General features: G+C 41.2%; 1 protein-coding gene across 4 annotated transcripts in view; it reads left to right on the plus strand.

Annotated features, from left to right (window-relative positions):
• LOC144822416 (multidrug and toxin extrusion protein 2-like) overlaps window positions 1-17968 on the plus strand; it is a 1067040-nt gene that overhangs the window by 722871 nt on the left and 326201 nt on the right. For 3 of the 4 annotated variants that reach the window (XM_078679899.1, XM_078679901.1, XM_078679902.1), the window contains exons 9-10: window positions 13262-13337; window positions 15512-15581. In XM_078679899.1, the coding sequence (XP_078536025.1) occupies window positions 13262-13337; window positions 15512-15581 (146 nt within the window). The remainder of the gene's footprint in view (window positions 1-13261; window positions 13338-15511; window positions 15582-17968) is intronic. The other variant, XM_078679900.1, reaches the window with a different exon arrangement.

Genomic DNA, 17968 nt, shown 5'->3' on the forward strand with positions numbered 1-17968 from the left:
CGTCGGAGATGGTTGCCAATCTAGATCCAGATCATCTGATGGAGCGGGGCTTGAAGAGGAACTTCTACACACACTCCTTGATCTTTTCCTTGCTGGGGAGCTGGGAGAAAATGAATCATCAGGAGGAGTGCCTTCGTCTTCCTGACATGATACCCCGGCTCCAAAGTCAATTTCCTCCTGTGCCCCTACTCCTGGAAGAAGAACCATTGTGGGCACTTGCACCGCTCCATGCGCCGCTACATGGGCCTCTTCACTGACCTCTACTTGCAACTCTCCATGGACCTCTCCTTCTCGGCCTTCTCCTTCTCGGCCTTCTCCTTCTCGGCCTTCTCCTTCTCTGCCTTCTCTTTCTCGACCTTCTCCTTCTCGACCTTCTCGACCTTCTCCTTCTCGACCAGCTCCTTCTTGACCTTCTCCTTCTCGACCAGCTCCTTCTCGACCTTCTCCTTCTCGGACAGCTCCTTCTCGGACAGCTCCTTCTCGGACAGCTCCTTCTCGGATAGCTCCTTGCGCATGTACTTGTGCTTGTACTAGTAGCCCATGCAGTTGTTGTTGCGGCTTTGGTTGTTGAATAGTACTTGTGAGATGAGTTACAACCTGTGTTGATGGTGTGCTGCTACTTTCTTGCGATGAGCCAACATCACTGGTCGTTGGTGATTCAACCACTAAACAGGCTACCTGTGCAGCACTCATGGTGGACTTTTGTTTTTTCCACAAAAACTTAGTGGTCGAGCCACCAGTCTCCTTGGTAAGTGGTGCCACTTGCTTCTTCTTCTCCTTAGTAGAGACATCTTTCTTGCAAGAGGAGCTACGGGCACCTCTTTTTGGAGCCATCTTCTTCAGATGTCGGAACAGCAGGCCACAGCAGGACTTCTTCCTGGCACTGATGCTCAACGATGATGCGGAGTTATTGACTTTGTGCACCTAAAAGCAAACGAAGACAGAGGAACATCAGTAAATATATGTTGCATATGTAGCGCTTCAATAAATAGTTTGCATTTATGAATACACACGTGCACACCACACAATATGGAAATTTCAAAATTAAGAATTGCTAAATTTTTGGGAAACAGGAATTTAACATTGATCCAAGATAGCACACACACAGAGGGTTATAGTTTCATGTACCACTGACTCCCCCTGGGCACAATGGGTGAAAGCAAGGCAAAAGGGGTGCAGGCCTATGGCACAAAGCTCACTGCCTGCCTTCAAAATGGCCGCTTGACCCCCATCCACATGGCCAGGACCATGCCTCAAAATGGCCCCCACCAACATAGCCAGCCCCCAACCCCTACTCCAAAAAGTAAAAAAACACAACACCAATCAAATCACCACAATCCAATGCCATCCATCAAGTTTCAGAAGGTTTATGCTGCCTGCTGGTGGTTTTCTGGTGCGAAATTGCAATTTTTGCAATTTCGCGAGTGCGAGATTGTTGCTTCACGACGTGAACGTGGCGAATAACCAGCAAAATCCGCGAACAGACGGATTCTGGGCCCCCTGGGCATGATAAAATCACAGCACACTGGGTGCAGGCCTATGGCACAAAGCACACAAACTGGCTTAAAATGGCCCCTAGACCCCCACCCACACGGGACCAGGCAATAAACTGGCCCCCACCCACATAGCAAGCCCCCAACACCACCCCAAAAAGTCGTAAAACACACAAAAATCACAACAATCCAATGCCATCCATGCCCTGGCCAGAATAATGTTAAAATTAAAGAAAACAGTTGTATCATGCATGCACCCATAACTAAGCCTGGTAGTTTTCAATTCATGTGCAGAATTGTAATTTTTACAATTTCGCGAGTGCGAGATTGTTGCTGCGCGGGACGCGAGCAGTGCGAACACAGGCAAAAAAAAAATTAAAAATCCGATTTTCGGGTAATCCGCGGGAGTTCAGGGCCCCTTGGGCATAATGAAAGCAACCAGAGCAGACTGGGTGGGCATAGGGCACAAAACACACTGCCTGACTTCAAAATGGCCGATTGACCCCATCCACATGGCCAGGACCTGCAGGACCATGCCTCAAAATGGCCTCCCACACATAGCCAGCCCCCAAACCCACCCCAAAAAGTCAAAAAACACACACAAAAATCACCACAAACAAACAACATCAACTTATCAACTTACTTGTAAATCAAATTTCTAATCAAAAAGTAATCCAAAAGGCCTCAAAGCCAAATCTCCAGCAGCATACACAAAAAGTAATCCTTCCCAGTCAAGATCGAATTCAAAGTGGCCAGGAAATGGACTAAGCAATGGGAGGAGCTTGCTGGACAGGAAGAGGAAGTTGGAGACTGGGTCACTTCCTTCACCCCTCCCCAATTGTAATTTTTGTAATTTCGCGAGTGCGAGATTGTTGCTGCCCGCGCCGCGGCTCGCGAGCAGTGCGAACACAAGCAAAAAATCCGCCGCGCGCGGATTTGCGTATTTTCGCCACATCCGCGAGAGTTCGCGGATTGCGGATTTACCGAAAATCCGAAAAATCCGCGAGCGGAACGGATTTTGCGGCCATGCTTACTTTTGAGCAAGCCTTGCGTTACTAAAACTGTTTCTCTGAAGCTAGAGAAAGTGCAAGCATCTTGTGCATGTGTTTTTCATGTCAACTTAACAGGGCCTATAAGCTTTCTGCATTTGGTATCATAAAGAAAATGGCTTCTACACCTTCACCATTCCAGCCAACACCTCGAGCCCTAAGAATATAATCTGTGGCATTCCCAAAGGGTAAACAACCTTTACAACGCAACTTTTACCATGCAGTGCCTTTACAACGCAACTTTTACAACGCAAACCATTACAACGCATTGCGCTGGGGGGCGCTCTAGGATAGGGAATAGGTTTAATGTACTATCCAACACCTTCCCTACTATCCACGGGAACTGGAGTTGGAATAGTAAATTAAATAATTCACTATCCAGCGCCTAAAAGCACTATGCGTTGTAATGGTATGCGTTGTAAAAACCGCGTTGTAAAAGCGTGCGATGTAAAAGCATGCGTTGTAATGTCATACATCCTTCCCAAAGGGTCCTCTGAGAGCCCAACCTTGTTCAACACATTTTTTTACCCCTCTGGCCACCTTGGTCTGATCCTATGGCATGAACATCATATCATATGCTGAGACACTCAGCTAATCCTCTCCCTATCATCAGACCCCACAAAAAACAAAGCCAACTTTTCCAGGTGCATGACCAGCATCGCCAGCTGGTTGCAGAACAGGTGTCACAAACTGAACACCAACAAAACAGAGATACCCATCTTTGGGAACAACACCTCCCCCTGGGACGACTCCTGGTGGCCAGCTGAATTTGGCCCCTCATTAACACCCACAGATCATGCAAGGAACCTTAACATCATACTCAACAGCAAGCTCACCATGAAGTAGCAGATGAGCAGTATCACACCTTCCTGCTTCCTCTGCATGCTCCGGAAAATCCTCAAGTGGCAACCCATCAACACCAGATGCACCGTCTCCCAGGCCCTCATCGGTAGTCCCCTGGACTAAGACAAATTCCCTCAACACGGGGATCACCTCCCAACTACTAGATAGACTCCAGACCATTCAGAACACAGCAGTCAGTCTTGGCTTCCACCTACCAAGCATAACCCACATCACCCCTCACCTCAAATCACTAAGTTGGCTCTCCGTCAGCAAACTGTGCCATTTCAAACTGCTAACCCATGCCTACAAGGCTCTACACAACAAAGATTCGACCTACCTTAATCTCAGGGTGAATTTCCACCAACCTGCCAGACAACTCCGCTCCACCTCCCTCTCACAAGCCCACACGCCCTGCATCCACAGAAGCAGAAGCACAGCTGCTCCTTCTCCTACTTAGCTGTAAAAATCTAAAGCGACCCCCCCACCACCGAACAGCCCTGACCCTGTAGGAATTCAGCAGAGACCTAAAAATGTGACTGTTCGACTAAACGACCCACAGCAGCAGCACCCATGAACCCATTGCCTGGATACCATGGTGGGTGATCAGCCGCGCTATACAAATCCTGATTGATTAATTGAGTAAAGAATTATACTTTCGAGTGACAAAGGACCTTGATCCTGGCAGGTTATATCACTCTCCATTTCTAGTCCAAAGCTTGTAATCTTTGTGTTATTCATTTGTAAGATTTCCACTGCATTAATTGGCAAAGTCCCAGTCAAGAAACTTAGGCCCTGATTTAGGGTTTGGCAGATGGAATAAAGGCGGGCAGGGTGGGTGGCCTCAACATCCACGGCTCTGCCTTTACTTTCTCCACCAAATTTAAAGATGTTGGCTCAAGGTAGGAAAGGTTTGATAAACAACTCCATCAAACGTGATAGCCAGCCAAAGCAGGAGTTTGCTTATGAAAAATTAAAAAAACTGAAGACTCCCACACCATGGGAGTTTTCTCCCACTGTGCAGGGGTAATTTGTCTTTTTTTACTGTCCCTCACTGCCAGGGTATACCTGGCACTGGCTGTGACAAAATCTATCTAACCACCCATGCTAAATAGGACGGATGGCCTAATGACTTACCTCTAATGGTTCCTACTGCCTTGGGCTGTCAGAGGAAGGTTTATGCCAACAGAGTAAATTTTACCCTACTGGTGTAAACCTGGCAGCCCAGCAACCTCTAAATCAGGCAGGACGACTAAGAGTTTGGCAGAGAAGGTACTCTGTGGGTATTCTGTCACTTTTGATACAGAGTACCCTCTAAATCAGCCTCTCAGTCTTTAACATGTCTGCTTGCAGTTCATGTAAGATGTAACAGAAAATGTAGGAGTGATTAAATCATATAAGTGCTTGACCCGCCTAGCATAATGTGACAGGTAAGTTCTTCCAAAGTTAAGGAACCCTATCATGACTTGTGAATATCTTAATGTGGTTGGCTGTTGTAAAATAGCATGCATCTGTAGGACGTAAGATGCCAATAGTTACCCTCACTGTAAAATTTATATCCAAGGTAAATCTCCTTAAGAAATAGAATTTTAGATTTTTTAAATGTCTTTTAGTTATTCCCTTATCAGGTAAGAGTGTCAGCATATTGTGCACCCTATCTAAATATCTGGTCAAGCCCATATTCTGTAATGTAGATGTCATCAATCTATGATTGCCAAAACACTTTTTGCAAAAAGCCCAGGGGTATTCTTAAGAACCTGATGTAATCGTGTTTAGGCCAACTGAAATCCACAGAACGAAAAAGCAGTTAGATACAATAATTCAGGTGCTATATTTTAGCTAACAAATCTGTTTAAAACTGTTAATGTGGTTTTGATGTGTTTCCAAACCAGATTCATCATTTGCCCATTGCAGTAAGTGTTTGCACAGCATGTCTGTGTGATATAAAATTCTTTAAAAAAAATATTTGTATTAATCATCATCAATTAGTCAATTCATTGATACACACAAATAGAGTAAATAAAGGGAAAATTGAATAGAAAGAAAACAAAAGATAACATAACATACAATTTCATACCAAAATTCCATGATCATATATAATTAATAATAAGTACTAAATACAGTTCACACACTAATGGGAGGGAAAAGGATAAAACCATAATCAACAATCCCCCAGGTTTAAATTATATAATACCCTATTCCTACTCTTCAAAAATAAAAATAAAAATATTATATGTATACTACAATGTTCATTATAACTAGATTCTCTCCAACCTACGTTTCCAATCTATTGCTGGAGCCCAAATCCGCTTCCCTAGCTGCCTTGCTTTCCATCCTTTTTTCATAAAGCCCTTTTTCTAAACTATATATGGCTAAAAGTTGTGACACCCATTGTTGGAATGTAGGGAGGTTAGGATCTTTCATGCCGATGCTACACAGATCCTAATGATAGCCATTGCCAGAAATACAAATTCATGATGTACTACTTGGACTGCATCCCTGGCCACCCCCAGAAACACTAGCTCGTTAGTTAAACTTATCTGGATGCCCAGGGTCCGTCTCATAAAAAGCTCTATTGCCGTTTTTAAGGGGACCAGCATTGGACACGAGGCAAACATATGAATCGTGTCTGCTTCTGTGCTCTGGCAACGCAAGCCGCAGATACCACTAGTGCCACCCCATTGAGATATTCTCACTGGAGTAAAGTATAGTTTAAAATAGTTTTAAAATGTTGAGCTTGAAGGTTAGCCATCTTTAGAACCATACACCCCAGTATGAGCGAGAGTTTAAACTCGTTCCCTTCAGTGTTTAACTTCCCCCGCCATTTTTCTGAAATTTTTTCCAGATCATCATTCTTAAAATGATTAAGTTTATCATAGATCTGTGTGATTGAGCACCCCTCCAGGTCTTGCAAGCGTTCCATAACCGCATCTCTCTCAAACGCCCTATTCCCCCCTTGTTTCCTTACCAAAGCCGACCTAATCCGCAAGAATTTTAAAAATTCTTTACGCTCCAAGTTATAAAGATTTTGTGTTCTTTCAAAAGAAATTATTCCATCAGAAACAATAATGTCTCCGATTGTATTTACGCCCAGTCTCATTACACCGTCATGGAAAACCTCTGGTAGAGATGGATTCCTAAATAAAGGAGTGTAATAATTCATTCTCCCCAATCCCAGTTTCTTACGAATAGAAGTCAAAACCATAATTGCGGCTTCCAGAGTCTTGAACTTAACTTTTTTATAATAGCTTGCCTCGCTAAAACTTAAAAGCCAATTGCGAGCTTCACCGTTTAAAAGTAGCTCATATACATCTGGTATACCATCACCGCCCCTCCATCGATCCGTAACCGTGCCACCCAAAAGCCCACGAATATATTGGAGTACCGAAGCCCAATAATATGCCCTTAGGTCTGGTACTGCCCAGCCCCCTGTGGGAGGGACATACATTTAAGTGCCCTTCTTGTCTTGCCATGAGCCCAAATAAATTGATTGACAACCCCCTCCATCTCCTTAAACCAGTTGTTACCAAACTTCAAGGGGATCGTCCTAAATAAATATAAGGCTTTTGAAAGGAATAACATTTTGATAATATTACAGCGTTCCAAAATTTATCAAATGTAAGTTATTCATCCTATCAAAATCTTTCTTCGATTTTTGAATTACAGGGACTAGGTTTTTTAAAAACTATTTTAGTTAAACCTGATGTTATGATGACCCCTAGATACAAGGCCGAATCTGTTACTCTTGGGTCTGCCAAGCCAGCGTTGTCATTAACCACGATTTGTGTCTTACCACGATTCAGCTTATAGCCCGAGATTGCCCCAAAACAATCCGCTTCAAGTTCTATTTCATCTAAGGCAGAGGAAGGATTTGCAGAGGTAATTGCCAGATCATCTGCATAGCCGAGGATCTTGCCTGATATTAATTGAGTCACTCTGTTCTCCCATAGCTCGTAGTCGAATCTTTGGGTTCCTATACAACGCCTGTATTGCCTTTAAACACCCATTGCCAATATTAAAATTCTCCAATACAGACCAGAGAATGCCCCACAAGACCCTATCAAACGCTTTCTCCGCGTCGGGCAATATAAGAGCCATAGGGTCCCGTGTTGCTGCGGTGCCATCGAATAAAGTACACACTCTTCTAATATGGTCAGCCGTACCCCTCTCTGGGATGAACCCATGTTGTCTGGGCAAAATCTCCTTTCCTATTGTGGAACTGAGGCGATTAGCTAGGATCTTAGAATAAATCTTCGTGTCACTTTTCATAAGGCTAATTTGCCTGTACGAACCTGGATCTGTGGGTGGTTTGCCTTTTAAAAAAAAAATAACCATAGTGGCTTTTCCCCATAACTGTGGGGGAATTTGTGCTTTCTGGGCTTCACGCATTACATAGCACAGATCTTCCCTCAAATACGGGAAGAATTTTTAAATAAAATTCTAAAGGAATAAGGTCTGGCCCAACTGCCTTACCAGCAGGTAAATCATTAATTGCCCCCTCGATCTCTTCAACAGAAAAACTAACCTTCATAGCTGTGGCATCCTCCACAGAGAATCTCTCGATTAGGGTCGGTTCTATCTCTTTACTGTTCACCACTATATCCTCGCTATATAAATTTTGATAAAAATCTTGGAATATCCTACAGATATCCTTTGGAGTGGTAGCAACCACCCCAGCTTCTGAAATAATCTCAGAAATATCCCCTCTAATTGCTGCCTGTCGGGTCCTTACAGCTAGAAAATGACCCACTTGTTCGGTAAATTCATTGTGAACCTGTTTCCAGGCCAAGAATTTACCTGCTGCTTTAGCAGCAATAATATCCCCGACTGCAGCCTTTGCTAATGCAGGTTTCTGATCTATCTCATCAATATTGAGGTTGAAGCCTATTGCCCGGACTAATTCTTCCCCCAGATCAATAAGTAGCCTTTGTCTCATCTCCATCTCGGATTTTTCCAGCTTATTCCGTCTCATGGAGTAACTCATGGTTTCTCCCCTGATACCGGCCTTCAGGGCATCCCACACTATCCCAAACTGGGCACTCCCCCTATTAATTTCGAGAAAATCTTTGAGCCATTTCTCCATATGCGCAACATAATTTGCATCCTGCAACGAAGCCCGTTCAAACTACCAGCTCGTTGCCTGTGATTTTTGTTCAAGTTTAGAACCTCTAGCACTAGGGGATTATGTTCCGAGACCATGCGTGGAAGCCTACTGACTTTACAAATAGAGAGAAGAGATGGAGGGATCAGAAAAAAATCTAGCCGCGCTATGGCCCTATGCGGTGCAGAGTAGTATGTACTGCCAACCCCCGGGGGGGGTTTTGGCTCCCAAGCATCTATAAGCCCGCTTTCATTTATCATTTGGACTAAAGCCCTGTGGCTTTTCTTCTTTCGACCTACAAACTTGACTGGGTCGACTCTCCATTGCCCATTTAAACCATTAATATTAAAATCCCCACACATGATGATAGGGAGGGGCCAGTTAGCTAGTTGCGTGTTAACGTGGTTGAGCATTTCTGGGTCATCTACCGTCGGGCCATATATTGCGCAGAGTGTGAAATTGAACCCTTGTGCTTGACACTCCACAATAGCCCATCGGCCATAAGAATCTGAGAGACATTTTTTTACTGATATAGCATTTCCTCGGGCGAGTATCGCCACTCCCCGTGTCCTAGTCCCTTGTGAGGTGCATACTCTCAATTAAAACCCCAGCTGTTCCAGGACAAACTTACAAGGCCCCTCAATATGCGTCTCCTGTAAGCAGACAATATCAACCCGCAAATGACTTAAGATATTCTTTCACCATCCTTCGCTTTGCTGCATCATTAAGCCCACATACATTTAACAGTTACTATCCACATGCTATGTTTCCAGTTTCCATTATTTCAATTGTGTGTGACCCAATATTGTTTTTCTTATCAGATGATGATTTCCCCCCCTAAAATCCCCTTCTGCCCTCCCTGTCCACAAACAACCCCCCACCCACCCTCTACCAAAAAAAGAAGCAAGCAGACTTAAGGTCTCTGTGATGGAGTCTGAAAGTCGACCCCCCTTTGCCCCTTTTCTGTCTAAACTTTTACTAGATGCACCTTTATTCATACCCTTCCTCCCCTCGTACCCACACATGACCCCCCCTTGGATTATCCTAAAAGAAAGTCATTACCTAACAAATACAAACCAACAAATGCACTTAGCCCATCCCTGTGCCTACTTCATTTAAGACATTGCATTAAGCTTTTTAAGATTTTAAAGTGTCCATGTACGCCTTAGCTTGAATTTCAGAGGTAAAAACTCTTGGATTATTCTTGTAAATGATCTTAAGCCTCACAGGATTCATCAAATAGGCTTGCAAGCCCATCGCTTGGCAAGGCTCGATCAATTCTCTCAAGCGCCAGAGTCTTTCCACAGTGACGTGGCAATAGTCCGGCTTCGTAAAAAAGATTGATTCTCGAAGGTCCGTTTGGCATTTGGGCGAGCTTTAGAGAAAACATCCTCACGGAGCAAAGAATTCCCGAAATAAACTAGGATTGCTCTTAGCCTAGCTGCCCCATCGTTGCCCCGTTTTGGAGTTTTCTTTTGCATCATTGGGAAACGGTGGACCCGTTGTATCTCTACCTCCCAATTCCAGTGAAGGAGCTCTGGAAAGGCTCCCTTCATCAGCCTCAAAATATAAGCCATGATATCCTCCCCTTTACTCCTTCTTCGATCCCAAGAATCCGGAGGTTATTCCTCCTTTGTCGGTTTTCAAAGTCCTCCATCTTCCATTGTAGGTCTGTAAATTGCTTGTCATAAGTCTCCGTCTGAGCTTGGACTTTTACCTGATTGTCCTCTAAGATACTTGTGCGATCTTCCATCTGAGTCAATCTGGTGTTTGTGTCTGTACAAGCCTTGGCCATTTTTCTAGCCGCCCCGTGATTTTAATTTCTGTAGTCAAAAACTATTCTATGTGAATTAACTGCTTCAATACCAGAAAAGAGTAGTGTTCATGTCTGAATGACAAGCCACTATTATAAGATACTACTGTAATTAGGTAAAATAGCTGTCCTAAGTTTGTCTTAAGACTGTCTTAAGACTTTCTTAAGTCTGTCTTAAGTCGGTCTTAAGTCAAACTTAAGACAAAATCCTAACTTTACTACTACTAAATGCCTTCTGTGAATACCAAAAGTAGTAGGACAGACTTAAGACAGACTTGACAGATTTAAGCAAGCCTTAAGACAGATTTAAGACAGATTTAAGACAGACTTAAGACAAACTTAGGACAGACTTAAGACAGACTTAAGACAGACTTAAGACAGACTTAAGACAAACTTAAGACAAGCTTAAGACAGACTTAAGACAGACTTAAGACAAACTTAAGACAAACTTTAGACAAAACTTAAGACAGACTTAAGACAGACTTAAGATAAAATCCTAACTTTACTACTACTACTAAATGCTTTCCGTGAATACCAAAAGAAGTAAGTTTAAGGATTTTTTCTTAAGTTATTTCTGTGAATCGGGCCCATTGAGCATGAACCTGAGGCTCACAATTTACAGGAATCACATATGGACAGATCATTTCTCCCATCTTACTTGGGGACAGACTTACTAAGCACATGTGTTGTCCTTGCATGACACATGTTGTAGCAAGACAACATAAGTTCTTATCTGGGATGTTCTAAGCCACGCAAAGCCACTTTGCTTGGTATAGTAAATAGAAAGTAATGCAAGGCAGCACATAGAACTGTCTTGGGTTACTTTGCATCAGGTAGACGTTCCATGTATTTCGACACAAACCCAGATTTACAAAGACATGTACATTTTGCCCTAAAATGGCACACCTATCCAGCAGAGGTGTAACAACTAGCAATATTTTTATTTCGCCCAATAACTTGTCCCTTCTGCAGCAAATATAGAAAGAGGAATATGCTTCTAAGGATTTTTTTTGTGCAGGAAGGTGCTCCTGCCTGCACAAAAACAATCCTGCCCATAAAGCAGGAACCCTTGTAATATAGAGCAAGAATACCTGTGTTGGCTCTAGGCAGCACATAGTGTGCTAGTGCAAGGAGCAAACTGAAATGTTCTATATTTTTGTAAAAATTGAGCATTTCTTCTCACTTACTTTCATGTTATGATGCACAGCAAGTTGCCTTGCTGCATTACATTGTGTGAAAGAATGGTAAATCTGCCCATTTATTTTTATAAAATACTGTAGCTTGCTATAATGCCCACTCACATGCGTATTCTTCCCTGTGCACTAAGGTACTAAAAAGGAAAATGCTTGCTTTAATAAATAGGAGTGGGAAGAATTTGTGGAGTTGGATTCCGGGAAATCATGCAGATTTATATTATATCAGATATGTGGAACTCCATGACATAGCAAAGTGGGCACTTGGTACTGTTTCCTTAGCACAAACTGCACCTTTGCTTCTATAAATGAATGCATTATTTCATTGAATGATTTAGCTGAAGAAAATAGCACTGCCAAATACCACTCGGCACCCTTGCATTCTCTGCAGTTATTACAACTTTTAATCATTGCGAAATATGTAAGGGTGTGAATGGTATGCAGTGGTTTACAAACTTTAGGAACCACTGCTTAATTTTTCTTTCCACCAGCATAGTCGCAGAATTTTAATTTCTCAATAATTCGATTATATCTTTCTGGACTCCTACTGTGGCAAAGATTGAGCCGTGGTTTTCTGTTTAACCTTATGCTCATACAGCTGTTTGCTTATGGCGCCTCCAATCCCACATTTTGTTTTGAGATGTGGTTAAGTGGCTTGAGAACCTAATCCCAGCCTACGGTAGAGTACACTTCTGATGTACTATTAGGAAGCTCCAGTTTCTGATTTTGAACAGGATCAGCATTCTAATAATGGTGCACTACCAACACTGTACTTCTCCTTCAATACTGCTGAAAACTATTTAGGAAAGTGTTTCAAAATTCCCTATGAATTTCATACCTAAATCAAATGCAGGTGCAGCTCCATGCTTATTATGTATCTGTTTTAAATCCCCTAGTAACATCACTACCAAGGGTGTGCCAGGAGTAGTAGTGTAAATAATCACAAATATTGTAACAAATGTAGTATTCTTTTCTAAATGTGGTACCATACCAAGTGATTCATACATCATCAGCATGCTGTGTTTATCCTGGGGTGTTGTGTGAAGCTAGACTGCTTCCGATTGATTAATTTTAAGAGGCATCCAAAATGAAATCTTGTCTCGCTTTGTTGTCGCTTTGCCCATAATAGCATTTATAGTCTGCGGAATGACTGCCTGCGGTGCAGGGCCGCAAACTATTGTCCCAGCTGGAGTCAATTGAAAAACCAACTTTCTGAGTCACACACAGATAACCACTAAGTGATTTAATACGTTTCTTAAGTATGGAACTTGTAGATTTACTTCATCTTTATTTGAGGTATACCTAGCCAAGATATTGCTTGCCATCCCCTTGAAGCAAAGATTCCTCACTCCCCTAATAATGCAGCTTATTTACTTTACTTGGATTCTGTGGAATGTTATTGATCAATGAAGGAGCCCTAATGTCTTTTTACCATCTTATGTTCCTGTGAAACCATTTTTACTGTGTAGGAAAAATAACTGAAAAAGCAAGATCCTTACTGTAATGAAACAATCATCAAACCACCATCACTACTGGTCATTTGCATTGAAAATAACATGCATTTGAATGGATGATTATATGAAATGTAATACTTTAGATCTAAATAGGAAAAATATGAATTTTATATCAATAGTGTACAATTCCAACAGAATTTAGTTTGTGTGTATAAATTATGTAAGAGACTAAATGCCACTACATAATACAATGTATTCCTCTTTGTCATTTTCTGAGTTTCTCAGTAAATGTTTTGTGGATTGCGCAATATTTTTCAGGTGTTTTGATAGCCTTTGATATCACTGTTATAGGAGGGTCAAGGACAGTGATTGCGAGACTCTTCACTTCTGATGAGTGAGTATTCACAGTTTAATAAAAAAAGGTCCTGTGCAGAGCTTAAAGATTATTTGTGCTACGTTTGTTTAAAATAAGATTGCACATTTTTTAATGATGTTTATATATTATTGTTTCATTAATAGTAGACCAAAATCACAGAAAATTGGTATGATTGTGTATTGTGTACTGAGGTTATGATTTGTTAGACTGTTCACATTTTAAAGATTTCATGTATTATGGCGAGCAGGTCAGGTTAACATAGGCAAATCATGCAAGAACAGCATATTCAGGATCCACTATGCATGCTCCAATGAATATACTGATGGTAGAAATCTCCAAAGAGGATATTCTTTTTTACTACTGGGAAACATTTTTTACTGTGGAAAAATATGGAGGTATAGAATCCGGTCTTGAATGTATGTTTCGCTCTCCTAATTAACTGAATGGCATATTTACCAATATTTTACATTGGGGCCTATTCTTAATGGTAAATTTGGTCTCAGGTAAGCAGAGGGCTGGAGTAATTCCTCTTCCAGGTTGGGAAGGGGAATGGATCTACCCCCGCATTTGGTGAGGAGCATATTGCAAGGTGCAAACCTTAAAAAAAAAGAAAAATTACATTCCTAGATGTGCACCTCGAAACTTGAGCCTGATGCATCTTTCCATGTATACTTTAGTGAACTGCCAAACAATGGAAAAGTATGCTTGGGCAGAGGTGTAAATCTCTGCATGTTCTTTTTAGGTATTTCTTGTGAATAGGGACCATTGTCTCAGCGTGGGTCCAGGAACCAAAATAAAGCCATAATCAATACAATGCAAATTAAAAATTGATTTAATCAAACTGATGCAGATTCTAAGAATAGGTGAACAGTTAATTAAAAACAATTGTTGTGACACCACCTCCAACACTTTTCTTGGCAAACACAGAAACTAAACTATGACATCCATTCCCCTTACAGTAATGCTTCCAACATGCAGAGATGGTTTATCCTGCATGTCTGGTCCATAGTAACCTTATCATGCTTGCAACCACCATGGTTTAGAAATCATCTGTGAACAAGATAGATATGCCTGTGGTGGAGGAGTTCTGGCTAAGGGTTTTCAATTGGCATAGTCAGCTATGACTACTGTGTAGGAATCAGATGATGCCTCCACTTCTAAATGAGGCAGGAGATTTTTGAATTTGTTGACACTGGGCATCCACGAGCTTAATGTGAGGGCACCTGTCACTAAACTGTGTTGGAAGCCCTTCCGCACATTCAAATACTAGTGAATTAAAATACCTCAAAGCATTATAAGGTTAGTGGCAGCGTACCTGGTTTTACATATTGTACCATCTTTCACAATTCTGATGTTTGAAAGAAAAATACTGCTGGAAAACATAGTTTCAGTGGCCAGGAAATAAATAGTGTTAAGACTTACCTAGAAGGGAAATATATAAAGTGGCCATGTAAACCGGCCAGCAGAAAGTTGGCATTACCAAGGTCCATTCATTCAAAGTTCAAAGTGGTATGCCTAAATAGTCGCTATTAAAGGGACTTTAATAGCGGTATAGCCCATCTACGAAGGGCTATAAGGCTATTAGAACATTCTGTCATTAGAGGACAGAATGTTCTAACAAAAAAAACAAAGCCTTTTGGAAGCGTGAGGGGATTGGAATCCTCTCAGGCTCCCTGAAGCCTTTGTTCACAGCCAGAGCGGTGAACAAAGAAACATTGGAATGTTGGAGCTCCAGGCTTATACCAGCCATTATAAGCCCAGAGCACTCCATTGTTTTCAATGGAGCTCCCAACATTCCAATGTTCTAATTACATTTAAACATTTTATATTGTGTTCAAATTCTATTACTCAACTCTTTTATTTTGATACTGCCCACCCAGCATACGTGACTTTGTTTTAACAAGAGACCATATCAGTAGTTGTGGTCAAACAAAAGGCTTTGTAGAACAATCTAATGAGGGTCCCCAACCACTTTGGACCTGGAGATCAGAGATTAATGATTACAAAGTATTTGTGGAGAATCTTGCAATACAGATTTCTCTCCAAATGCAGGGGTGCTGCCTTAGCTAATCATATGCTGAAAAAAATTGAACATAAAAAATGTGCAAAGCCTAAATATCCTCCTCATCAAGAAGATAAAATATATTGCTAATTTACCACCTTTGTGACTGCTGTTTGTCTTCCTTCAACAGAGAGATCATTTCATTGACTGCTCACACACTACTGGTATATACACTCTACCACATATTTGAGTCTATTGCTGTAAGTATGCTCAACACTTAGGTAGGTTATTCTGGTGTGTAAGGGTTTGGCATAGGACATAGTGTGGGGCATTCCACAGATTCACTGTTTGCATGGTACTCTGTCATACAGGAAGAGAATGCAACTATGCAAATTTGCGGAGTTCGTATGATGATTGATGAGTGTTACAATTAATATCACTATCCCCTGGACTATTGCTTAAGTTAATTGCTGAGAAATAGCCACTCTCAACAGGTAACTTTGTACTGTCTTAGGGAACAGCATTGTGAATTAGCATGGGGCAGCATGACTGCTTGTTTATTGTGTTTTTAGTAGTGTTCTCCAGTGCACTGTCCTTCTGCCATCCGTCAAAACTGAAAATGTCATATTTTGTGATTTCCCCCTATATCTGGGATCCAAGATTTTGTTTACAAGAAAGTCAGAATGAAAACTTGAATAATTGTGTAGAATGTTCTTTGAACTATCATATGCAAACTTCCTTTAACTGTATATTATAATATTCCCACTATATATATATAACATTTCTATTAATAATCGCTTTCATTCTGGGGCAATCTGCTTTCAACATTCTAAAATGATACTTCAAATTGAATGATTCGCTAATTTATTTTAGTTTCTCATAGCTGTCATTTGCCTTCTGTTTTATCAATTGTACTCGTCTTGAATTTGACTTTGACAATTTCTTCATTTAACAATTCTTAAAAATATTCTATCAGTTTCTGCTGTTCAATTTCAAAATTATTTTCCATTGATTTATTTATATCTCTGTAATTCTTAGAAAGGTAAACCATATAGTCGTCCTTTAGGATGTTAATTGTTCGTGAAGTAAATATGTGTTCCTGTCTGTTTTTTTGGCATAAACATAAGTGGCAAGTCATGATTTATCAATTGTTATCTTTAGATATAAATAATCATTTTTAGAAACTCCAGTGATCACAGGTTCATTTAGCTCTCCAAAAACGTGTTTAAATCTCCACTAGATACAGTAGTGTAGTTCCTATATTCCCAATCGGCTCTGCGCATTGGAATAATATAAACAGCAGTGTAGACGTAGGACTGAGGTCATCTAAGTCTCTACGGGCTATATTAGACTTAATTAGTTTTGCCAGCTAGCTCAGAGGTCACTATAAACGTTCTCGAATGTTCAGGAAAGAGTTAACCGTCCTGATTTAGACAAGAAGGGATTAGTTTCTGACAACCGCATAAACATGACAACTTTGCTCCCTCATAATAAAGAGTATATCTCTAGAGTTGTGTGAAAACAATAGACAGTTATTTCACTCAGTCAATCGTGCATACTTAGTTTCACCAGAGTGCAGAGAAATAGAGAGACGGGCGTTTTCAATAAAAGGTGTTATTTATTGAGCAGTCTTCTTTCTCATGCAAGAGAAGTGAGTTGCCACAATTGCAATACTTATCATAAAGTTAAGTGCGTACAGTAAAAGGAGTATTATAAAATAATACTGTAAAAGCATTGATAAGATTTCTTAGCCATATGATACTTTAAAACGGATAAAATATATAAATACATAAAAACATTGACTAACGTACTCAACTGGTGCTTCTAAGATACGCCTACCCCAGTGTACCTGACCTAAGCCTAATACGTGGGAAGGAGTAAGTAAGTTGCAGTTTAAGTTAAGTTGGTTTTTGCCAAGAATCTGAATCAAGAATTCTCTTAAGGATTTAGTCAGCTCCGTACCTTGGTAATAGAATGTAGGAGGTCTTGTATCTCTCTCTCAGAACTCGATCTCCCAGCAACCCGCAAGGGTGACTGGAAACACCGGAGCTGGAATTTCTTGGCAGGAGAAGAGACAGCGTCTCTCTCAGTACGTCAAATGGGAGGGTCGGCTTCCTTCGGCTCTCGCATCAGCTGGGCGTCGGGCAAGTAGATAGCCGCTCTGCTCCAAACCACCGTGTGTTTGCTTAAGGCAACGTCGGTATATTTATACCTGAAAGGTGCCAGGTTTGACTTAAGGTTGAACATAAGACGTCACTAAGAACTAACAGTTCTTTCTGGACTCTAGGAGTTCTTGTGCAAATCAAAACAAAAGCAGGGGGAATTCCCGGGCTGCTGGAGGCTTGGTTTGTTTAAAGAACGAGTTGTACTTTCTAGGAGTCTATGGGAGTAGCCTTGCCGTATTTGGACTGCATGGGCTATGACTAGATATGGACATGATTCCTATGCCTTTATAAGGATATGTTTTGTTATAACCATATAAGGGCATGAATCAGGGATATCTTGATTAGGATCCTAGATAGATTCACAACACCCACTCCACGTATTAATGTCCATCATTACTTAAATACTAAGCAATACTAAACATATAACGATGCATGTGTTTTCCAACCCACCCCAAAATACATAAATTGCATTTGAAATGGTG

The sequence above is a fragment of the Lissotriton helveticus genome, chromosome 3_1, assembly GCF_964261635.1.
Source record: "Lissotriton helveticus chromosome 3_1, aLisHel1.1, whole genome shotgun sequence".
NCBI lineage: Eukaryota > Metazoa > Chordata > Amphibia > Caudata > Salamandridae > Lissotriton > Lissotriton helveticus.